General features: G+C 55.1%; 2 protein-coding genes across 2 annotated transcripts; one reads left to right on the plus strand and one right to left on the minus strand.

Annotated features, from left to right (window-relative positions):
• The first annotated feature begins 307 nt into the window (after positions 1–307).
• On the plus strand, positions 308–3,050 carry LOC100286067 (uncharacterized). The gene has a single exon (NM_001158955.2). It carries the CDS (start codon positions 420–422, stop codon positions 2,751–2,753), a length of 2,334 nt encoding a protein of 777 aa, NP_001152427.2. The 5' UTR covers positions 308–419; the 3' UTR covers positions 2,754–3,050.
• On the minus strand, positions 3,000–23,507 carry LOC103641949 (copper chaperone for superoxide dismutase, chloroplastic). Its single transcript, XM_020545762.2, has 7 exons — positions 23,297–23,507; positions 23,179–23,208; positions 5,691–5,763; positions 5,461–5,595; positions 4,919–5,027; positions 4,680–4,789; positions 3,000–3,275 (listed from the first exon to the last, which is right to left on the minus strand). Exons 1-7 carry the CDS (start codon positions 23,351–23,353, stop codon positions 3,037–3,039), a joined length of 753 nt encoding a protein of 250 aa, XP_020401351.1. The 5' UTR covers positions 23,354–23,507; the 3' UTR covers positions 3,000–3,036.
• Positions 23,508–23,874: the final 367 nt, after the last annotated feature.

Here is a 23,874-nt window from a genome sequence, read left to right on the forward strand (position 1 = left end):
TCCACCGCTTCAATGTTCTTTCTTTTTTTTTTTCCTTTCCCTTTGCTCGAATCTAACCTTGCAGCTTGCAGGCAGGAGAAGCAGAAGAACACAAGCGTCAATGGCCCACTTAAAATATCTCCAAGAAGTAATGGCGGCATGGCATGAGCGCACCAAACAACGGCTCTCGCCATTTACAGTCCCACCGCACAGCTGAGCCGAGTGATGAATAAACTTAATAAATGAGGACACCGGCAACCACCACCTTCCCGTCTGGCGCCTGCTGTTCACTCTCCAATCTCCACTCCCCTGCTTCCCACACCGGACACCGGAGCTCACTCGAGGACGCTGTACGAGCAGCAGCAGCATACATAAGGCACGGCAGCTGAGCTGGCTCCTCCACCTCTGTCCATCCATCACAGCTTCGAGACTCGTCCTCCATGGGTTCTGGCGGCGTCAGATGGAAGGCTCTGCCGCTGTGCCTAGCTCTCGTGGCTCTGCAAGCATGCCTCCCTGCTCGCGGGGCAGCTCCCAAGACTTACATCGTTCAGATGGCCGCGTCTGAGATGCCGAGCTCGTTCGATTTCCACCACGAATGGTACGCATCCACTGTGAAATCCGTGAGCTCTGTGCAGCTGGAAGGAGACGCGGACGACCATTACGCCGCGAGGATCGTCTACAACTACGAGACGGCGTTCCACGGCTTCGCGGCGAAGCTGGACGAGGACGAGGCCGAGCGGATGGCCGAGGCGGACGGCGTGGTGGCCGTGCTCCCGGAGACGGTCCTGCAGCTGCACACCACCAGGAGCCCGGACTTCCTGGGCATCAGCCCGGAGATCAGCGACAGCATATGGTCCGCCGGCCTGGCCGACCACGACGTCGTCGTCGGCGTGCTCGACACCGGCATCTGGCCCGAGAGCCCCAGCTTTAGCGACAAGGGCCTCGGCCCTGTCCCGGCCAGGTGGAAGGGCCTGTGCCAGACCGGCCGCGGCTTCACCGTAGCCAGCTGCAACCGCAAGATCATCGGCGCGCGCATCTTCTACAACGGCTACGAGGCCTCGTCGGGCCCCATCAACGAGACGGCCGAGCTCAAATCTCCGCGGGACCAGGACGGCCACGGCACGCACACCGCGGCCACCGCCGCGGGCGCGCCCGTGCCGGACGCCAGCCTCTTCGGCTACGCCAGCGGCGTCGCCCGTGGCATGGCGCCCCGCGCCCGCGTCGCGGCGTACAAGGTGTGCTGGACGGGGGGCTGCTTCAGCTCCGACATCCTGGCGGCCGTCGACCGCGCCGTGGCGGACGGCGTCGACGTGCTCTCCATCTCGCTCGGCGGCGGCTCGTCCCCCTACTTCCGCGACAGCCTGGCCATCGCGTCGTTCGGTGCCATGCAGATGGGCGTGTTCGTCGCCTGCTCGGGCGGCAACGGCGGCCCGGACCCCATAAGCCTCACCAACCTGTCGCCGTGGATAACCACGGTGGGCGCGAGCACCATGGACCGGGACTTCCCGGCCACGGTGACGCTCGGCAATGGCGCAAACCTCACCGGGGTTTCGCTCTACAAAGGCCGGCGAGGTCTTTCGTCCAAGGAGCAGTACCCGTTAGTCTACATGGGCGGCAACTCGAGCATCCCTGACCCCAGGTCCCTGTGCCTGGAGGGGACACTCCAGCCCCACGAGGTCGCTGGAAAGATTGTGATCTGCGACCGCGGCATTAGTCCTCGGGTGCAGAAGGGTCAGGTTGTCAAGAACGCCGGTGCCGCGGGCATGATACTCGCCAACACACCGGCAAACGGCGAGGAGCTTGTCGCCGACAGCCACCTCCTGCCAGCAGTGGCCGTTGGGCAGTCTGAAGGCATTGCCGCCAAGAAGTACAGCAAAACCGCCCCGAAACCAACGGCCACGCTCAGCTTCGACGGGACGAAGCTCGGGATCCGCCCATCGCCAGTCGTAGCCGCGTTCTCGTCCCGGGGACCAAACTTCCTGACCCTGGAGATCCTCAAGCCGGATGTCATCGCGCCCGGCGTGAACATCTTGGCGGCATGGAGCGGCGACGCCAGCCCGTCGAGCTTGTCCAGCGACCGCCGGCGGGTCGGCTTCAACATCCTGTCGGGGACGTCCATGTCGTGCCCGCACGTCGCCGGCGTGGCTGCGCTGATCAAGGCCAGCCACCCGGACTGGAGCCCCGCGAAGATCAAGTCCGCGCTGATGACCACCGCGTACGTCCACGACAACACGTACCGGTCGCTGAAGGACGCGGCCACCGGCAAGGCGTCCACGCCGTTCGATCACGGAGCTGGGCACATACACCCGCTGCGTGCCCTCAACCCTGGCCTGGTCTACGACATCGGCCAGGACGACTACCTGGAGTTCCTCTGCGTGGAGAACCTGACGCCGTTGCAGCTCAGGTCCTTCACCAAGAACTCGAGCAAGACATGCAAGCACACCTTCAGCTCGCCGGGTGACTTGAATTATCCGGCCATCTCCGCGGTCTTCGCGGAGCAGCCATCTGCTGCGCTGACGGTGCGTCGCACCGTGACGAACGTCGGCCCGCCGTCTTCGACTTACCATGTCAAGGTTACAGAGTTCAAAGGCGCAGACATTGTCGTCGAACCAAGCACCCTGCACTTCACAAGTTCGAACCAGAAGCTAACCTACAAGGTGACGATGACAACCAAGGCTGCCCAGAAGACACCGGAGTTCGGAGCGCTGTCTTGGAGCGACGGCGTCCACATCGTCCGGAGCCCCCTTGTCCTCACATGGCTGCCACCGATGTGAGCTTCGTTTATTTACCGTGCGTTTAGAGCAAGCAATGGAGCAGGAACCTCTGGGCCTGGGTAATCAAGCCAGAGATCCGTTGTGTCGCAGCGGCAGCGGCAGCGGCAGAACAGGTTCACTAACCAACGGAAAAATACTGTCAAAGCTCCACATGAGAACCGCCTTTATTCTTCAATGTATTCATGCTTATTCCAAATGTTCAGTTGCCAGTTTGATTGTTTCTACATTAATGAGTGTACAAGAAATGGAAGCAAATAGTACGGAAAATTTGCTGCTAGCAGGTTTAGCTTGATTCCCAAATGGTGACACCATCACAAGTGCAGAGTTCCTTGTAGTTCTCTCCTACGCCGGCACTTCTTGCAATCACCGCTGCGGCGATGCCAGGGTCTGATTTGTCCTTCGCTGCATACAAAGCAATCGAGCGGCCGATCAAATCAACTACTCTCAATTTCTCCTTCGGTCCTGAGAAATGGGCTTCCCCGTTCTCTCCAGCTTCTAGAGTTCCCAGGTCACCAAGTGGTTGTTTCAGAGAGGTAAAAATATTAGTTCCCAATTTTGATTTGAAGGAGTTACGTTTTCATTGTTGAAATTGGTATTCCTTCAAATAATGAAATTGATTTCTCAAAGCAGGTCACTTGAATACACTGTTGAGCTCAGGGTTCAAAAGATTTGTGCTTTCCATGTTGAAAGTCGAAACTGTGTTCCCTCAGTTGCAACAATATTTTATTTCTCAAGACTGATCACTCAGCTAAATACAACACATTCTCTGAAACCTTGATAAAACATAAAACCCTTTATAAAACATAATCAGCCAACCCATAAGAAATTGCTACCTTATCTTTCCCAATGATGTTCAGTAACAAATATGCTATGCAAATCTAATGCAACAGATGCAAGCAGTAAAAGATGATCCACCCGACCAGGCCCACCGGTGGATGAACTACAGTTGCTCGAATCTAAATCTGCTACATTCTGACAGCCATGTGATGCAGCATATGCAAAACAGAAACAGGCCGGTATGCCAGTGCCTTGCTAATATTTGCAGGAACTATTTGGATTGGTGGATTTGGTCGTCGAATTTAAGGCACAATAAATGCTTTGTAGTGAAAGTAGATGGTAGATCGCGGGGCAACTGCAAAGTAAACCTGAATAATAAATCTAGAAGAAACCTATATGGTTCGTTACCATGGGATAGTAAGGGTAAAAGAGCATGTTTAAGTCTCCATACACAACTTATTTAGGGGGTGTTTGGTTGCTCCTGCTAAAGTTTAGCCCGGGTCACATCAAACGTTTGACTTTTAAATAGGAGTATGAAATATAGATCCAACCAACTCGACTAGATTTGTCTCGTCTTTTAATCTTCGGCTGACAAATTAGTTTTATAATCCGACTACATTTAATACCCGGAACGGAGGTTCAAACATTCGATGGGACAGGGGCTAAATTTTAGCGGGGTGTAACCAAACACCCCCTTAATCTAATTATACGCTTGGAACATGCTTCAAAGTTCTAGACTCATGCAAGATAACTAGTGTTTCTAGATAACAAGACACTGTAAATTAAACATAAACGATTTTATGTGAGATATAGGCATATAGTACCAGGTCACTATACCAAATTACCAACTGAGTTGCTATGACATGCACTGGATGCAATGCAACTCTGAAAGAGCAAGTAATAAGGGTGCAAACTGCAAAGAAGTCTAAAGATAAACCATCCGCTCTGAAGTTGCTTGTCTTTGAAATTGTAGTATTATATCATCATACAACTATACAAGATGAATGATTCTGAAGCTAGATTACCTAATCCTAATTGAAATCAAGACAACATAAGAGAATCCCCAAACCTCTCCAACTGCCAACATGTTGTCATTTGTAACTATTTTACGACCATGTTCTGATGATTTCAAGTGTTGGAATATTACCGTATCAGATAAATGATCTGGCGGATTATATATGTTGCCAGTGCTTTCTGCACCTCTTGTCAAATCCCCAAACTGATTTATTGACCATCCATGTTCACCAGGTGATAGACCACTAAAGCCCTGTTCGTTTGTAGAGGATTACACCCGGAATCGTTCCGTCTAAACAAAGTTTATATAAATTAGAGAAGCAATCCGGTTAGGAATTATTCCGACCCATCAATCCGGTGGAAACGAACAAGGCCTAAACGTGGCTTCCACTCTAGCCAACTCCATGTTTACTTGGGCCAGACGAACAACACCAAATACAACTGGCCCTTTAAACTCAGCTACAGCAGCAGAAACTAAGAAATCTGCAATGTTAGGGGGAATAAAATTAGTCGTAATATACACAACTATGCAACACATTAGCAAAATAGAACAGGCAAGCAATCGGAAGGTGATCTTCACAGTATATGCCAATTAAAAACTGACGCTCCATCAAACAATTAAAAGAGCACAATAAGACCTGTTGCAACTTACAAGCATTTCAAAGACAAATGGAAACTATAGTACCGTTTTAAAGATCTTCAAAATCTTCGATGGATCTCTCAATATGAAAAGAGACAATTATAGCCCAATGCTACAGATGTCAACATGTCACAAGAAATTACCAACACCACATTTCACTCACGATGATCGCTAAACCAACCATTATGATTTTTGATAACAAATGCCAGTAAATAACCAAGCTAATATGAATGAGTTTTGGTAACAAATGCTGAATAACATATAATTAACACAAACCATTTGGGTTCCCTTGTCCAATCAGTCGTGCTTCTCGACCTGTTTGATAAAGGACATCTAACATTATCTTCACTGGACGAGATCCCAGAACCCTAACAACTTGGTTAGACAAGTCCACCTCAATGTTTTTTATTCCTGTAGTAAAAGGTAGCCATCATAAACCAAACAGAAATCACTATGCTTAGAGTTTCATTGAAGTCGATAGAAAATTAAATAGTATGGCCCCATACCTTCAAGAGTTTGCAGCTTGTTTTTCACAGCTGTTACACATCCCTCACATTTCATGTCCACCATGAATTTCGTCTTCAGATCATATCAAGCACAAGATTATTAACTAACTCTTTCCATTGAGACATAAACAATTCCTAAAGAGAATGCACAAAGAACCATGAAGTGAACCACCAGGTGATGCTTCTATCAACAGAGTGCAACAAAACACAAGCCAAATAGTATATTTAGCTAGAAAGATGTAATACCCAGATTTGTAAATCATATGATAAGAGAGTATTTCCTCTACCTATATGTGTGTACCATCCCTAGTTAATATCACATGTGAATAAACACCATCAAAAGGGGATTAAATAACCAATAACACCTAAATAAATCATGCATCATGCTGAATTTTTATTTGATTGTGCATTTATGACTAATAAAATAAAGGTATTATTAATATGTTAATAGACACATGTAATTTAAATTCTATTTTGGAGAAACAAAACTCCAAAGAAATGTGGAGAGGGAGGAAAGAATTACTAAAAAGGAAAGTATATGCAAAATAAATAGTATAAATAAAAGTAAGACTTTCAATCTGAGGAGAATTTACCAAAGAATTTGAGTTTGAAATTTGAACTCAAATGAGAAGGGAAAATATAAACAAGAAACAGGAAAGGAAAATAAAAAGAAGAAACACGCGCATGGGCCAAAACCTTAGATAATCGGCCCACTATCCCTACCGCACTCTCGGCCCATGACCACGCGCGCAGCCACTCTGGCGTGCGGGCCCCACTCAACAGTCTAACGCCAGCCACGCCAAATCCCGCACAGCCTGCCGCTTTCTCACTATCACTTCGGGCCCGCGAACCGGTCACTTTGGGTGTGCTCGGGCTCTGCCAGTGGGGCGCGGGTGTCAGCCCAATCTTCCTGGGCGTCGCCGCATGGCCATGGTGTTGGGTCCGCCGTGGACTGAGCTTCAACGGAATCGCGCGATTCTGGGACTCTCTGCATGCCGGGAGATGGCTCGCGCGCAAGACCACCAGCCACTGCTGCGCGGGCCCGCTCCGCTGGGATCTTCCTCTTCCCTCGCCGCGCGACTCGGGCGTGCTCTGTTATGGCGCAGATGGCGGGATCCGTTGGAGTAGGCCGCGAACGGACCTCGGGCGGCCATAAGAAGACCGGAACCGGATCCTTATCCTCCTCTTTACTCCATCCACACGTGAACAGCTCTAACCAAACCGACCTCCACCTTAGCCGTGCTAGCTGTCGGCGTTTCGAGACAGGGGGGTCCCAAAGCCGACGAGTGAGTGTGCTGCGTGCCCCAGCCCAGATGGGTCGAGCGCGTGGGCGAGCGCGAAGGGGGGAGAGGCGAGGTGGCCGGAGTCGAGCGTGAGAGAGGTGGAAGTCCCGCGGCCTTCGTGTTCGTCCCGCGCCTAGGTCGGGTGCGCTTGCAGTAGGGGGGTTACAAGCGTCCACGCGGGTGAGGGAAGCGAGCGGCCCCAAGAGAGCGCCTGTCCCGTCCTCGGTCCCGCGCGGCCAACCTCCTCTAAGAAGGCCCTGGTCCTCCCTTTTATAGTCGTAAGGAGAGGATCCAGGTGTACAATGGGGGGTGTAGCAGAGTGCTACGTGTCTAGCGGAGAGAAAGCTAGCACCCTAGGTACATGCCAATGTGGCAGCCGGAGAGGTATTGGCACCTTGCTGGCGTGATGTCGTGGCTGTCGGAGGTGCGACGGAGCCTGGCGGAGGGACAGCTGTTGGAGCGGTCGAGTCCTTGCTGACGTCGCCCTGCTTCCGTAAGAGAGCTGGGGGCCGCCGTCGTCACAGAGCTTGTGGAGCGCCATCATTGCCCATCCGGCGGAGCTGGTCGGATGGGACGCCGGTCTTGTTCTCCGTGACCCGAGTCGATTCGGGGTAGGACGATGATGACGCTTCCTGTTGACGTGGCGGGTCTGTGCCCTAGGCGGGGTGACGTGGGGGCTCCTCCGAAGCCGAGGTTGAGTCTGTCTTCTGTTGCCGAGGCTGAGTCCGAGCCATGGGGTCGGGCGAGGCGGAGGTCGTTTGGCCGAGGCCAGGGCGGAGTCCGAGCCTTGGGGTCGGGCGAGGCGGAGTTTCGTCGTCTTCCGGGTCTTAGCCCGAGTCCGAGCCCTGGGGTCGGGCGGAGCGGAGTTCGCCGTCTTCCGGGTCTTAGCCCGAGTCCGAGCCCTGGGGTCGGGCGGAGCGGAGTTCGCCGTCTTCCGGGTCTTAGCCCGAGTCCGAGCCCTGGGGTCGGGCGGAGCGGAGTTCGCCGTCTTCCGGGTCTTAGCCCGAGTCCGAGCCCTGGGGTCGGGCGGAGCGGAGTTCGCCGTCTTCCGGGTCTTAGCCCGAGTCCGAGCCCTGGGGTCGGGCGGAGCGGAGTTCGCCGTGGCGCCTTTGGCAAGGCCTGACTGTCTGTCTGACTCACCCTTTGCGTTAAATGCTCCTGCAACTCGATCAGTCGGTGTGGCGATTTAGTCAGGGTCGCTTCTGAGCGAAGCCAAGGCCTCGGGCGAGCCGGTGATGTGTCCGCCGTAAAAAGGGGGGCCTCGGGCGAGACGGAAGTCTCTCGAGGTCGGCTGCCCTTGGCCGAGGCTAGGCTCGGGTGAAGCGTGATCGAGTCACTCGTGTGGACTGATCCCTGACTTAATCGTACCCATCAGGCCTTTGCAGCTTTATGCTGATGGGGGTTACCAGCTGAGAATTAGGCGTCTTGAGGGTACCCCTAATTATGGTCCCCGACAGTAGCCCCCGAGCCTCGAAGGGAGTGTTAGCACTCGCTTGGAGGCTTTCGTCGCACTTTTTTGCAAGGGGACCAGCCTTTCTCGGTTGCATTTTGTTCTGGTGGGTGCGCGCGAGCGCACCCGCCGGGTGTAGCCCCCGAGGCCTCAGAGGAGTGGTTACACTCCTTCGAGGTCTTAATACCTTGCGTAATGCTTCGGCTGGTCTGGTCGTTCCCTCATGCGAACTGGCCGTAGCCCGGGTGCACGGTCGGGGCCCAAGCTCTCGGGCTGGTATGTTGACGCTGTCAACGGTTTGGCCGGAGCCGGTTTTTGCGAGAGCAGCCCCCGAGCCTCTGCACAGGGCGAGAGGACGATCAGGGACAGACTCGACTTTTTACATACGCCCCTACGTCGCCTTTCCGCAAGGAGGAGGGGGGGAGTGCGCCATGTTACCCTCGATGGGCACCGAACATGGTGTCTCCGGTGAGCTGCAAGCGGGTAATCCGAGTGGGCGTCCGTGCCCCGTTCGTTGGGGGTCGGCTAGGGGCCCAGAGGCACGCCCAAAAGTACCTGCGGGTGATTTGCCGGACCCGGTCCCCTGGCGACGGGGTCCGAGGGCTCAATGCCTCCCTCCGATGGGATTCCGTTACAAGATCGTTCCCGCTGGTCTCGGAAATGTCCTAGGGTACCTCGGGAGCGCAACCTGAGCCTCGGTTATGTATCGAACGTACCCTTGGTCATCCCTCGCTCGGTGTCTGAGGCGACTGTGAACCCTTCGGGGGCCAGCCTTCGAACCCCTGATCAGTAATGGGCGCGGAGCCCGAGTAGCCTGAGGCGGCCATGGAGCCCTTCGGGGGGCTGGCCTTCGAACCCCTGACCAGTAGTGGGTGTCGGGCCCACGCGATATGAGGCGACTGTTGAACCCTTCGGAGGGCCAGTCTTCGAACCCCTGATCAGTAGGGGGGGCTCGGAGCCCGGTTCCTTCGCGGAAAAGGATCCTTTTCGGGGTATCCCCTTTCCCGGTCCCTGTTGCAAGAGATAGAGAAAGAGGAAAAAGGAAAAGGAAACGAAATCGAACGACGTGGCGTACCTCTTTTTGACGCGGTTATTACGGCGAAGGTGAAGCGTCGCGCGCTTCTCCCGCCAGAGGCGCCGCGTGTCCCGCCGCGGAGTTAATGCGACGGGGCGAGTGGTTGGCGAGGCCTGAACATATATGTAATTTCGGCACGGAGCCGTGTTTTTTCCTCATTTTCGAGCACTAAGTCTCGCCTGTTGGTTATCTGAACCGCTTTACCAAGCATGAGTCGCCCCGTGTCAAGGTGACGAATGAGGTATCCGTATCCCGGAGGCGTGGGAATCCCTCGGCCCGATCGGCCTTGTTGTCTGGGGCTCCTCTAGCTTAGTTAAAGAGACCCCTCGGCTGCCCTTCGATGAGCCGAGGCCAGGGGTAGCGATATCAGTATGAACAGAGGCGGAGTTGGCTCGAGAATGGGAACCTGGTTGGCCGAAGCCTAGTCATGTTGTCCGTCAGCGGAGCCGACGCCAAAGTCGATCCGCCGAGGCCTCGGGTCGGGCTGGCGCCCTTGGAAGCCGGTTGGCCGAGTCCCCAGGGGTAACCGGCCGGGCCGCCTGCTCGGGCCGGATTCCCGAAGGGGTCCCTGGACCGCGCCGCCGTCCGAGGCTGGGTCGGACATAGCTGAAGACGTCGTCGATGCCGAGGGTGCTACGGCTCCCTTCAGCGTGAAGACCCGAGCCTGCAGGATCAGATCGTCTGGTAGCGTGTGCCTTCTGCGGCCGCCGAGGCCAGAAAACACACCCTCGCCGTGCTTGCGAAGCTGCGTCTTTTTTCCTCTTGTTTCGAGCATCTGGACTCTGTCGGTAACAGGGATGTTTGTGTGAGCGAGAGTTACTTCTCACGGAAGGGACGAGTGAGGTATCCGTATCCCAGAGGCGTGGGAATCCCTCGGCTCGGTCGGCCTTGCCGCTTACGCGTACTTTCACCCGTCCATGAGGCCCTGTCCCCGACTTAGTCGAGAAAGCTTGAAGGACTGCTTCGGCAGGAGAGCTTCCGAGCGTGAAGACTTGTTCGGTCCACGGAGTCGCTTTATCCGAGCGTGAGTTACTTATCGCAGAAGGTGATGAGTGAGGTATCCGTATCCCGGAGGCGTAGGAGTCCCTCGGCTCGGTCAGCCTTGGCTGCTTACGTGTACTCTGTCGTTTCCAGGATCCGCTTTCCGAAGTAGTCAAGAAGCACGAGAGTAATCCTGCTAAAAAGAGATCCTTTTTCGAGGAAAAAATTCGACGCAGAGGGGGTCTCTCCCCTTTTAGCCCCCGAGGGAGGGTCGGGCTTTGCCGGGGCTAGGCCGACCCTTCCTTGAACACTAAACTTTGCGTAGGTGCGAGGTATATGAACAACTTGGAAACATCTTAAGGGTAGAAGCGACGTAGCTGTTTGATGTTCCAGGCGTTGCCGTAGATCTCGCCTTGATTGTTGGCCAGCTTGTATGTTCCGGGCTTCAGAACTTTGGCGATGACGAATGGCCCTTCCCAGGGGGGCGTGAGCTTGTGCCTCCCTCGGGCGTCTTGCCGCAGCCGAAGCACCAGATCGCCCACCTGGAGGTCTCGGGACCGGACCCCTCGGGCGTGGTAGCGTCGCAGGGACTGCTGGTACCGCGCCGAGTGTAGTAAGGCCCTGTCCCGAGCCTCCTCCAGCTGGTCCAGCGATTCTTCTCGGCTAGCTTGGTTGCTTTGATCGGTGTAGGCCCTCGTCCTCGGGGAGCCGTATTCCAGGTCAGTGGGCAAGATAGCTTCAGCCCCGTAGACCAGGAAAAACGGTGTGAAACCCGTGGCGCGACTCGGCGTCGTCCTTAGGCTCCAGACCACCGAGGGGAGTTCCTTCATCCACCGCTTGCCGAACTTGTTGAGGTCGTTGTAGATCCGAGGCTTGAGCCCTTGTAGAATCATGCGGGCTCTACTTGCCCATTCGACATGGGATGAGCCACGGCGGCCCAGTCCACCCGGATATGGTGATCCTCGCAAAAATCCAAGAATTTTTTGCCTGTGAACTGGGTGTCGTTGTCGGTGATGATGGAGTTCGGGACCCCGAAGCGATGGATGATGTTGGTGAAGAACGCCACCGCCTGCTCGGACCTGATGCTGTTCAGAGGTCGGACCTCGATCCACTTGGAGAATTTGTCGATGGCGGCCAGCAGGTGCGTGTAGCCCCCGGGCGCCTTCTGCAAGGGACCGACGAGGTCCAGACCCCATACGGCGAAGGGCCAGGTGATGGGTATCGTCTGCAGAGCCTGAGCGGGCAGGTGGGTCTGCTTCGCATAGAATTGGCACCCTTCGCAGGTGCGGACGATTCTAGTGGCGTCAGCCACCGCCGTTGGCCAGTAGAAGCCTTGCCGGAAAGCATTCCCGACAAGGGCTCGGGGCGCCGCGTGGTGGCCACAAGCCCCCGAGTGTATTTCTTGCAGCAGTTCCCGACCTTCGGCGATGGAGATGCATCGCTGGAGGATGCCCGAGGGGCTGCGATGGTAGAGCTCCTCTTCATCGCCCAGCAAGACGAACGACTTGGCGCGTCGCGCTACCCGCCGAGCCTCGACTTGGTCGGGGGGTAGCTCTCCTCGACGGAGATATTGCAGGTACGGGGCCTACCAATCTCGATCAGGCGTGGCCCCGCTCTGCTCTTCCTCGACGTCCAGTGCCTCGCCCTCGGGGGCCGAGGGTACCTCGGGCTGAGCCGAGGGTGCCTCGGGCCGAGCTGAGGGCGCCTCGGCTTGAGCCGAGGGTGCCTCGGGCTCGGGCACGTCGTCGATCTTGACAGAGGGTCGATGCAGATCCCGGGAGAAGACGTCCGGGGGGACCGTCGTTCGCCCCGAGGCTATTTTAGCCAGCTCGTCTGCGGTTTCGTTGTAGCGCCGAGCGATGTGGTTGAGCTCGAGCCCGAAGAACTTGTCTTCCAGGCGCCGAACCTCGTCGCAGTAGGCCTCCATCTTCGGGTCGCGGCAGTGGGAGTTCTTCATGACTTGGTCGATGACGAGCTGCGAATCACCACGGGCGTCGAGGCGTCTGACCCCTAGCTCGATGGCGATCCGCAACCCGTTGACCAGAGCTTCGTACTCGGCCACATTGTTGGACGCCGGGAAATGGAGGCGCAGCACGTAGCGCAGGTGCTTTCCGAGGGGCGAGATGAAGAGCAGGCCCGCGCCGGCTCCTGTCTTCATCAGCGACCCGTCGAAAAACATGGTCCAGAGCTCCGGTTGGATCGGAGCCGTCGGCAACTGGGTGTCAACCCATTCGGCCACGAAGTCCGCCAACACCTGGGACTTGATGGCCTTCCGAGGGGCGAACGAGATCGTTTCGCCCATGATTTCCACCGCCCACTTTGCGATCCTGCCCGAGGCCTCTCGGCACTGGATGATCTCCCCCAGGGGGAAGGATGACACCACAGTTACCGGATGAGACTCGAAGTAGTGTCGCAGCTTCCGCCTTGTCAGGATCACAGCATATAGCAGCTTTTGAACTTGTGGGTAGCGGATCTTGGTCTCGGACAGCACTTCGCTGACGAAGTAGACCGGCCTCTGAACGGGCAATGCATGCCCTTCCTCTTGCCTCTCGACCACAATCGCGGCGCTAACCACCTGTGTGGTCGCGGCGACGTAGACCAAGAGGGCTTCTCCATCCGCCGGGGGCACCAAGACAGGCGCCTTCGTAAGGAGCGCCTTCAGGTTGCCGAGGGCTTCCTCAGCCTCAGGGGTCCAAGCGAAACACTCGGCCTTCCTTAATAGGCGGTACAGAGGCAGACCTCTTTCGCCGAGGCGTGAGATGAAGCGGCTCAAGGCCGCGAGGCATCCCATGACCCTCTGTACACCTTTTAAGTCCTTGATGGGCCCCATGCTGGTGATGGCCGCGATCTTCTCTGGGTTGGCTTCAATGCCTCGCTCGGAGACGATGAACCCTAGGAGCATGCCTCGGGGCACCTCGAAGACACACTTCTCAGGATTGAGCTTGACTCCTTTCGCCTTGAGACATCGGAATGTCACTTCAAGGTCGGAGAGGAGGTCGGAAGCCTTCCTTGTCTTGACTACGATGTCATCGACGTAGGCCTCGACTGTGCGACCGATGTGTTCGCCGAACACATGGTTCATGCACCGCTGGTACGTCGCGCCCGCATTCCTCAAACCGAACGGCATGGTGACATAGCAGTACATGCCGAACGACGTGATGAAAGAAGTCGCGAGCTGGTCGGACTCTTTCATCCGGATCTGGTGATACCCTGAGTAGGCATCGAGGAAGGACAGGGTTTCGCACCCAGCGGTGGAATCCACGATTTGATCGATGCGGGGCAGAGGGTAGGGAACCTTCGGACATGCTTTGTTGAGACCAGTGTAGTCTACACACATCCGCCATTTCCCCCCTTTCTTCCTCACAAGCACAGGGTTGGCGAGCCATTCGGGATGGAATACCTCTTTGATGAACCCTGCTGCCATTAGCTTGTGGATCTCTTCGCCAATCACTCTGCGCTTCTCCTCGTCGAATCGGCGCAGAGACTGCCTGACGGGTCGGGCTCCGGCCCGAATATCCAGCGAGTGCTCGGCGACATCCCTCGGTATGCCAGGCATGTCCGAGGGACTCCACGCAAAGACGTCGGCGCTTGCGCGGAGAAAGTCGACGAGCACTGCTTCCTATTCGGGGTCGAGCCCGGAACCGATCCGGACCTGCTTGGTGGTGTCGCCACCGGGGTCAAGAGGGACAGCCTTAACCGTCTCTGCTGGCTCGAAGTTGCCGGCATGGCGCTTCACGTCTGGCACCTCCTTGGAGAGGTTCTCCAGGTCGGCGATGAGGGCCTCGGACTCGGCGAGGGCCTCGGCGTACTCCACGCACTCCACGTCGCATTCGAACGCGTGTTTGTACGTGGGGCCGACGGTGATGACCCCATTGGGGCCCGGCATCTTGAGCTTCAGGTAGGTGTAGTTGGGGACGGCCATGAACTTCGCGTAACATGGCCTCCCTAGTACGGCGTGGTAGGTTCCTCGGAACCCGACCACCTCGAACGTCAGGGTCTCCCTTCGGAAGTTGGAGGGCGTCCCGAAGCAGACGGGGAGGTCGAGTCGCCCGAGGGGCTGGACGCGCTTCCCAGGGATGATCCCGTGGAAGGGCGCAGCGCCTGCTCGGACGGAGGACAGATCGATGCGCAGGAGCTTGAGGGTCTCGGCGTAGATGATGTTGAGGCAGCTGCCCCCATCCATCAGGACCTTGGTGAGCCTGACATTGCCGACAACGGGGTCGACGACGAGCGGGTATTTCCCCGGGCTCGGCACATGGTCGGGGTGGTCGGCCTGGTCGAAGGTGATGGGCTTGTCGGACCAGTCTAGGTAGACTGGCGCCGCCACCTTCACCGAGCAGACCTCCCGGCGCTCTTGCTTGCGATGCCGAGCCGAGGCATTCGCCGCATGCCCTCCATAGATCATGAAGCAGTCGCGGACCTCGGGGAACTCTCCTGCTTGGTGATCTTCGTTCTTGTCGTCGTCGCGAGCCCTGCCACCCTCGGCGGGTGGCCCGACCCTGTGGAAGTGACGCCGAAGCATAATGCACTCCTCGAGGGTGTGCTTGACGGGCCCCTGATGGTAGGGGCACGGCTCCTTGAGCATCTTGTCGAAGAGGTTTGCACCTCCAGGGGGCTTCCGAGGGTTCTTGTACTCGGCGGCGGCGACAAGGTCCGCGTCAGTGGCGTCGCGTTTCGATTGCGACTTTCTTCTTGCCTTTCTTCTTGGCGCCGCGCGGAGCAGACGCCTCGGAAGCCTCTTCCGATGGGCGGCCCTGGGGCTGCTTGTCCTTTCGGAAGATAGCCTCGACTGCCTCCTGGCCAGAGGCAAACTTGGTGGCGATGTCCATCAGCTCGCTCGCCCTGGTGGGGGTCTTGCGACCCAGCTTGCTCACCAGGTCGCGGCAAGTGGTGCCGGCGAGGAACGCGCCGATGACATCCGAGTCGGTGATGTTGGGCAGCTCGGTGCGCTGCTTCGAGAATCGCCGGATGTAGTCCCGGAGCGACTCCCCCGACTGTTGCCGGCAGCTTCGAAGGTCCCAGGAATTCCCGGGGCGCACGTACGTGCCCTGGAAATTCCCAGCGAAGGCTTGGACCAAGTCGTCCCAGTTGGAGATCTGCCCCGGAGGCAGGTGCTCCAACCAGGCGCGAGCAGTGTCAGAGAGGAACAGGGGAAGGTTACGGATGATGAGGTTGTCGTCGTCCGTCCCACCCAGTTGGCAAGCAAGGCGGTAGTCCGCGAGCCACAGTTCCGGTCTCGTTTCCCCCGAGTACTTCGTGATAGTAGTCGGGGGTCGGAACCGGGTCGGGAATGGCGCCCGTCGGATGGCCCGACTGAAGGCCTGCGGACCGGGTGGTTCGGGCGAGGGACTCCGATCCTCCCCGCTGTCGTAGCGCCCCCCACGCCTGGGGTGGTAGCCTCGGCGCACCTTTTCGTTGAGGTGGGCCCGACGGTCGCGTCGATGGTGCTCGTTGCCGAGGTGGCCCGGGGCCGCAGGCGCGGTGTTGCGCGTGCGCCCGGTGTAGACCGAGGCTTCCCGCATGAATCGGGAAGTCGCGGCATGAGGTTCCGAGGGATATCCTTGCCTTCGGGAGGCAGTGCTCTCGGCCCGTCGGGCCGCAGCGCCTTCCAGGAGATTCTTGAGCTCTCCCTGGATTCGCCGACCCTCGGTGGTTGATGGCTCCGGCATCGCGCGGAGGAGCATCGCTGCGGCTGCCAGGTTCTGACCAACCCCGCTGGATGCGGGCGGCGGCCTGACCCTGACATCGTTGGCGACGCGGTGCTGGAGACCTTGGGGCAGGTGACGTATTTCTCCGACCAGGGGTTGGCCCGCCCATACCTGCCCGACGTCCCGACGGATCGGCTCAAGCGCTCCTGTTCCCTCGTTGAGCCTGGCCTGCGCCTCGCGGACTTGCTCGAGTTGTGGGTCGTAACCCCCCGCCGGAGCGGGGACCACAGCTAGCTCCCGTGGGATGTCGGCGCGAGGCACCGGCCTAGGAAGATCACCGTCCTCCGGCATGCCGAGACGGTTGCCTTCGGAGGGATCCCCTAGCTCAATGTGGAAACATTCGCGGCTTGGGCCGCAGCTCTCGTCGCCAAGGCTGCGGCTTCCGCCGGAACAGTCGGATAGGCAGTAGTCACATGCGGTCATGAAGTCCCGCATGGCACTGGGGTTGCCAAGTCCGGAGAAATCCCAACAGACGCTGGGGTCGTCATCTTCCTCGGACCCAGAGGACCCGTAGGTCGAGACGTCCGTCAGCCGGTCCCAAGGCGACCGTATACGAAACCCCAGTGGGGTTGCACTCGCCTCAATGAGAGCGCCCGCCAAAGCGAGGTCGTTTGGCGGGTTGAGGCCGAGTCGAAATGACGTAAGATGGGAGTTAGTTGGTACCTTTTGGTCGACGAGGAGCGACGTAGTCGCATCGGGGACTGGTTGCACCGTCATCTCAGGTACGAGGGCGACGTCCTGCAGGCTTTCCGCGAGCGCGCCGGCGTCGTCTTCTTGCTCGGGGTCAGCGTGTCGCGGGGGGACGGCGCTTGCCTTCGTCTTGAACGCGAGGTCGACGTCCGGCGTGCCTTCCGTCGGGGCGTCGGGGGCGTCGATTCGCTCGACGGCCAACGAAGCGCGGCCTCCCGCTTGGCCTTGATGGCCCCGCCTCCTCCTCCGTTGGCGGGGGAGAGAACGGAGCGAGCTCGAATGTTGTTCTTCCACCACGCGGGGAAGGTGTCGTCGATTCCGCCGCCGGCGAGCGGGTTGTCGGCCGCCATTGTCGTTATCGCACGGCGGTGGAAGAAGTATCATGTCGTAGCTGCCGTCGAAGGACATGAACTCAAGAGTCCCGAAACGAAGCACCGCCCCGGGCCGGAGAGGTTGCTGGAGATTGCCCATCTGGAGCTTGACGGGGAGCCGTTCGTCAGCACGCAGCAGGCCCCTACCTGGCGCGCCAACTGTCGGCGTTTCGAGACAGGGGGGTCCCAAAGCCGACGAGTGAGTGTGCTGCGTGCCCCAGCCCAGATGGGTCGAGCGCGTGGGCGAGCGCGAAGGGGGGAGAGGCGAGGTGGCCGGAGTCGAGCGTGAGAGAGGTGGAAGTCCCGCGGCCTTCGTGTTCGTCCCGCGCCCAGGTCGGGTGCGCTTGCAGTAGGGGGGTTACAAGCGTCCACGCGGGTGAGGGAAGCGAGCGGCCCCAAGAGAGCGCCTGTCCCGTCCTCGGTCCCGCGCGGCCAACCTCCTCTAAGAAGGCCCTGGTCCTCCCTTTTATAGTCGTAAGGAGAGGATCCAGGTGTACAATGGGGGGTGTAGCAGAGTGCTACGTGTCTAGCGGAGAGAAAGCTAGCGCCCTAGGTACATGCCAATGTGGCAGCCGGAGAGGTCTTGGCACCTTGCTGGCGTGATGTCGTGGCTGTCGGAGGTGCGACGGAGCCTGGCGGAGGGACAGCTGTTGGAGCGGTCGAGTCCTTGCTGACGTCGCCCTGCTTCCATAAGAGAGCTGGGGGCCGCCGTCGTCACAGAGCTTGTGGAGCGCCATCATTGCCCATCCGGCGGAGCTGGTCGGATGGGACGCCGGTCTTGTTCTCCGTGACCCGAGTCGATTCGGGGTAGGACGATGATGACGCTTCCTGTTGACGTGGTGGGTCTGTGCCCTAGGCGGGGTGACGTGGGGGCTCCTCCGAAGCCGAGGTTGAGTCTGTCTTCTGTTGCCGAGGCCGAGTCCGAGCCATGGGGTCGGGCGAGGCGGAGGTCGTTTGGCCGAGGCCAGAGCAGAGTCCGAGCCCTGGGGTCGGGCGAGGCGGAGTTTCGTCGTCTTCCGGGTCTTAGCCCGAGTCCGAGCCCTGGGGTCGGGCGGAGCGGAGTTCGCCGTCTTCCGGGTCTTAGCCCGAGTCCGAGCCCTGGGGTCGGGCGGAGCGGAGTTCGCCGTCTTCAGGGTCTTAGCCCGAGTCCGAGCCCTGGGGTCGGGCGGAGCGGAGTTCGCCGTCTTCCGGGTCTTAGCCCGAGTCCGAGCCCTGGGGTCGGGCGGAGCGGAGTTCGCCGTCTTCCGGGTCTTAGCCCGAGTCCGAGCCCTGGGGTCGGGCGGAGCGGAGTTCGCCGTCTTCCGGGTCTTAGCCCGAGTCTGAGCCCTGGGGTCGGGCGGAGCGGAGTTCGCCGTGGCGCCTTTGGCAAGGTCTGACTGTCTGTCTGACTCACCCTTTGCGTTAAATGCTCCTGCAACTCGGTCAGTCGGTGTGGCGATTTAGTCAGGGTCGCTTCTGAGCGAAGCCAAGGCCTCGGGCGAGCCGGTGATGTGTCCGCCGTAAAAAGGGGGGGCCTCGGGCGAGACGGAAGTCTCTCGAGGTCGGCTGCCCTTGGCCGAGGCTAGGCTCGGGTGAAGCGTGATCGAGTCACTCGTGTGGACTGATCCCTGACTTAATCGTACCCATCAGGCCTTTGCAGCTTTATGCTGATGGGGGTTACCAGCTGAGAATTAGGCGTCTTGAGGGTACCCCTAATTATGGTCCCCAACACTAGCCGTGAAGACCGTGTTCCACCGCTCGGGGCAAGCGTTCCCCTTGCCGATCTGAGCGCGTAGTCGAGGTGTGGTGCATTGCAGGAGCGTGGTGAGGCTATTCGTGGACTCGGCGGGGCGAATCTGGCGGCGGGGCGAGGCTAATTTCTCATCGGAGCCGGGCAATCGCGCCGTCAAGCTTCCCACCGCGACCATTAGCAGACGAGCGTCGGTCCACGGTATGGAATGCGTCAATCGATCCACTATCTTCCCCTGTTTACGTTGTGCTAGCTATACCCTAGAATTAGGCCTCGGGTCACCGGTTTGCTAGCTCCGGTCAGGAGCGCGGCATCATCCTTGGGCGCCGCCGTGCGGGATTCGTGAGGAGGAAGAAGAGTAGCCCTGACCGTTGATTTGAGCGTATGGTGGAGATCAAATCGCCGTCTCATAGGGTCTGGGGGGAATCGACGCCGTCAGATGCTCCCTGGGCGGTCTGGATTAGTTGTTGTATACCGATTCGGTGTATGCGCTGTGAATCGTCCGATCTTGATCGGCTGGACAGAAATCGATGCAGGATATTTTAAATCTAGAACGTTGACGCTTGATCGGATGGTTATAACCGCGTACCGGTTCATTAAAGACTAGATTCAATACAGGCCAGTGAATCCCGATCGTGCGGCCCACAATGCACGATACCTCTTCGGCTGCCCTTTTGCTTAAGAGTCCCTGGTGAAACTATAAATTAACCCGTCGTCCAGTAGGGAGGCGGTTTGTGTCTCGGGAACAATTATAGATGGACCCCTGCACTTTTCAGTAAATGAGGCCCAGTCCAGAACCTATTTAATTTGAATAAAAAATTAGAAAATGGATTTTTAATATGAAAATAATTACTAGAACTTGTTTATTCCATAGAAAATTCATATGAACTCCAAATTAACCCATTCCACTTTCTAAAATTTTGTAATTTTATTCTCTAACACCTAGAGCCTCTGTTTTGTCATGAAAACAGTAAGAAATTTAATTCCTCACTTAATCTATTTTAAGCACATGAAACCTTTGGAAATTCATAATTTAATATCCATTACACCAAAAATTACGATTCATGTTCCTAAGATTTTATTTTAATGTGTAGATTATTACTGTGTATTTTGTTTACATGTTTGGTGTAATGTTAATTTTCTCTATATACTGTGCTTGTTTGTATTGTGGCGAGTAGAAGAGACCGTGACTGAGGATACTGGTGAGCAGCAGGTTGAAGTAGCTGAGCAGGAGCTCGTTGAAGGCAAGTTGTGCCCTTGATCACTTCTTTTACCCATTCATGTTCTTATTAATCATAATGATTTGCATAGGTTAATTTTGCTGGGACCCAATAGGATACCCTAGATGTTGACTATCTTTATACCTTGTTTCACCACTAGTTTTACTACTAAATTTTTGGATAGTACATGCTATTGCTTTATGTGGCTTTGGGTATAGAGATATTCATCACTCATTTTTATACTTGTTATTATATATTCATTATTTTATGTTCATGATAAGATCATTATGTTAATGGGAACATGGAGAACCACCCGGGAAAACAGTGCTACCACAAGGGTTTAATGAGACGCCCTTGGCTGATTAACTAGGAAAGCTAGTGGATGGCTATCTTACCCGAAAGGGGCAAGGGCAGTAGGGAAGTGGTCAGTGTAAGGAGGTCCTTGGGTTGATTTTGCTGCGATGGCGGTCAGGCGAGGGATTCCTGCACTGGAGCTTCCTATAAACTGTAGCGGGTAGTCTGAAGCTAGTGGAACTTTGTAAAGGCCTCGTAGTGGTACCCTGCCTCGCTTCCTTGGTAGAGGTGTATGGGGTCTGATCAACTCCGTGGCAAATGGGTAACACGACTTGTGGGTAAAGATGCGCAACCTCTGCAGAGTGTAAAACTGGTATACTAGCCGTGCTAACGGTCATGAGCGGCTCGGACACTCACATGATTAATTTATGGAACTTAAACTTAATTTGTCATTTCATTGCATCTGGGATTATTTTACTATTACTTTTATTTATTATTACTATGGTTTGGTATTCACTTACACTTAGTAACTGCTAATAAAATTTTGACCAACTTCTAAAAGCAATGCTCAGCTTCAGCCTTTTATTTCATTGATCAGCCTTACACTTCATGAACTCCCACCTTTGGTGTGTTCATGCCACATTATTCCCCACAACTTGTTGAGCGATGAACATGTGTGAGCTCACTCTTGCTGTCTCACCCCCCACAGGAGAAGAACAGGTGGTCGAAGAGGAGCCGCCTAACACTGAGGCTTTCGACTTGATCTAGGTGGCGTCTCTCAGTCAGCTTTCTGGCGCCAAGGATAAATTTTAGATCCTGCGATATTCATATTTTATTTTTGTAAGACTTCTGCTATGTAATAAGTACTCTGATTTTATTGTGACATTTATCTCTATACACTCTGTTATTATATATGTTGTCTTCTTAGCGCATGTATGAGATGCACCCGGCTTTGTTCCTTAAAACCGGGTGTGACAAAAGACTACATATTGTCTATTTTGTATTTAAAAAAACAAAATAGTATATTGCCTTGCCATTCTAGACCATATTTCAACTTGCATGGGGTATGACAACCCTTGGGTATCACACTAAGAAGAAGACCTCACGCAGATCGAGAAAAACCCTAAAGCCCTACTGAATCCATACACAACGGCACCATAGTCTATGTGAGAATGACTACGATTGCGACTGGGACCAGGCTGTAGAACTTCACCAAGCAACCACATGCCAGAAATTGCCTATCTGCCTTGAACATATAAAATCATTTCCAAAATGAAACAATCATAGTTTGCAGTAGGCTTTCGAAGTACATAACCTAGTTCCTGAGTAGGGGTGGAAACGAGCCGAGCTCCTGAAAAGTTGGTTCGGCTCATTCCAAGCTCGCAAGCCGGCTCACGAGCCAATGAGCCTAAACATAAACGTGAAATTGCCCTCTAAATTATAATATAAAATCTCAAAAATAATTTAAGTAACATGTTTTTTTTCTCGAATACGTAGGAGAGCTGCGCATTATTATAAAATAAATACATTACTAATATAATATAGAAAATAGATTTATTTTGTATTGTAATCTCAAATAACAGAAACTAATCATCTATTTGGTATTAACACTATATGCTAATCAAGATTTTATGTAAATTGTTGTTGGATCGAGCCACAAGCCAGCTTGCGAGCCGCAGCGAGCTGAGCCGAGCTAGCTTGTTCTTTTCATGAGCCACAAAAACAGGCTTGGCTCGGACTCGTTCCGAGCCGAGCCGACTCGTCGAGCTTTTTTCCAGTCCTATTCTTGAGCTACTAAATCTAACATCACTCCTGCACACAACATCTTGTCCTACTTGGAGAAAATTGCAATATCTTTTAGTTATTGGTGCTAAGTTATGGCCCTTTATGAAAACGACATAGCAAGCCAGGCAATTTGGAGCTGATACCTCATACCACCCACCACCCGAATGGTGTATCTCATGTCCAAGAAAAATGGAAGTGTTCGAATGATTTATGGTACCAACATCTGACTTTCATACTCAAGTTTTGTCGTAATGTCGTCTCCCTTGTATGGAACTCATGTGCAACTACTTATCTATTTTAACTGTCCAAATATTGATCATATTAAAACTGAATGTCCCTCTCAAAGCAACAATCTGAAGATCTGATAGTGGCTCCTCACAGGCCTCCCATACCCATTGTTTACTTAATCCCTTTTAGCTATCTTCTGGCAACAGAGAGAAAACAAATCAAAGGTAGATTTGTTACTGCTGCCGATATCCTTGATAAATCAAATATCTTGATACAGCATGAAGACAAACATGACCTTAGCACAACATCTGCAGGTGCAACTAAAATTCACTGATGCAACTCAATCTTTCTTCTAAATAGCTAAATGAGATGATATTATAGAGCTAACACTACTAGTGGATTACCAGCTCTACAAATTGGAAACATCCACTAACTATAGAAAAAGAAGAAACAATCACCAGCCAACTGAACATATCACCACACTCAGACCAAGATCTCCAGCTATCTAAACCTAGATATGGAATTGATGTATTCGATTTTCCACCTCTCAACCACCAATTCAATCCAGTAAACGGTCTAAAACTAATTCAGATTCCCGCAACCAGCACCCAGAGCAAGTAGCATTTCATCGTGAAAAAAAAACGCAGGCATCTAGTAAAGTCAGAAACACCTACAGTGAGCTCCGGAAGAGCCGAGTCCTGCTGCTGCAACACACCAAACACAAAGTTAGAAAAGGCGCACAGCTCTCAGGCGAGGCTAACAGATTACTGATGGTGACGCGAGCGGCCAAACCTTATCGGGCGCCGAGAGATCGGCCGCGGGCGCTGCGGTGGTGGCCATCGAGGGCATGTTAGCGATGCCTAGCGAAGCTGCAGATGCCTAGCGAGGCTGCAGAAGAGAAACAAGCAGCAATGGCAGATTTCGTGGAGAAGAGGTAAGGACGGCAGCGAGGAAGGAGACGAGGCAGAGAAGTAACGTTTCTGTTATGTGTTTTACCATGTCCTCCTCAGTTTACAGAGACACACATATATCGTTCCATACAGGCCGAACCCAGCTAATGTATTACATAGCCCATTTAGCACATTCTTACGTCGTTGCCGGCTTGCCGCTGAAGCCTGGGCACGACATCTTCGTCCCTCTGACACCGCATACCGCTGACTGACTCCATTATCTCTTGTGATCCCTGACATTCCCCCGGTCTTCAAATGCTGCTTGTCCCCAAGCGGACAGATAAGCTTTGTATCTACCTGCTTCGTCATCTAGAACTGTGTGCGGGACAATTGCTGGTGAATAAGCTTTGTGATGAGTTCCCCAGTTGGACAAGATGGCGCAAGACCCTGCAACCATACTGAAGAACATTTATACAGGAT

The sequence above is a fragment of the Zea mays genome, chromosome 10 (assembly GCF_902167145.1).
Source record: "Zea mays cultivar B73 chromosome 10, Zm-B73-REFERENCE-NAM-5.0, whole genome shotgun sequence".
NCBI lineage: Eukaryota > Viridiplantae > Streptophyta > Magnoliopsida > Poales > Poaceae > Zea > Zea mays.

What these genes read in the sequence shown, in the direction of transcription:
- LOC100286067 (NM_001158955.2), top strand. Translation starts at nt 420, where the DNA reads ATGGGTTCTGGCGGCGTCAGATGGAAGGCTCTGCCGCTGTGCCTAGCT.
- LOC103641949 (XM_020545762.2), bottom strand. Translation starts at nt 23,353, where the DNA reads ATGCCCTCGATGGCCACCACCGCAGCGCCCGCGGCCGATCTCTCGGCG. An exon ending in AGAGTGGAAGCCACGTTTAG is followed by an intron (nt 4,790 to 4,918) that starts GCCTTGTTCGTT and finishes ACAGGGCTTTAG; the next exon opens with TGGTCTATCACCTGGTGAAC. An exon ending in GCCAGATCATTTATCTGATA is followed by an intron (nt 3,276 to 4,679) that starts CGGTAATATTCC and finishes CCTCTCTGAAAC; the next exon opens with AACCACTTGGTGACCTGGGA.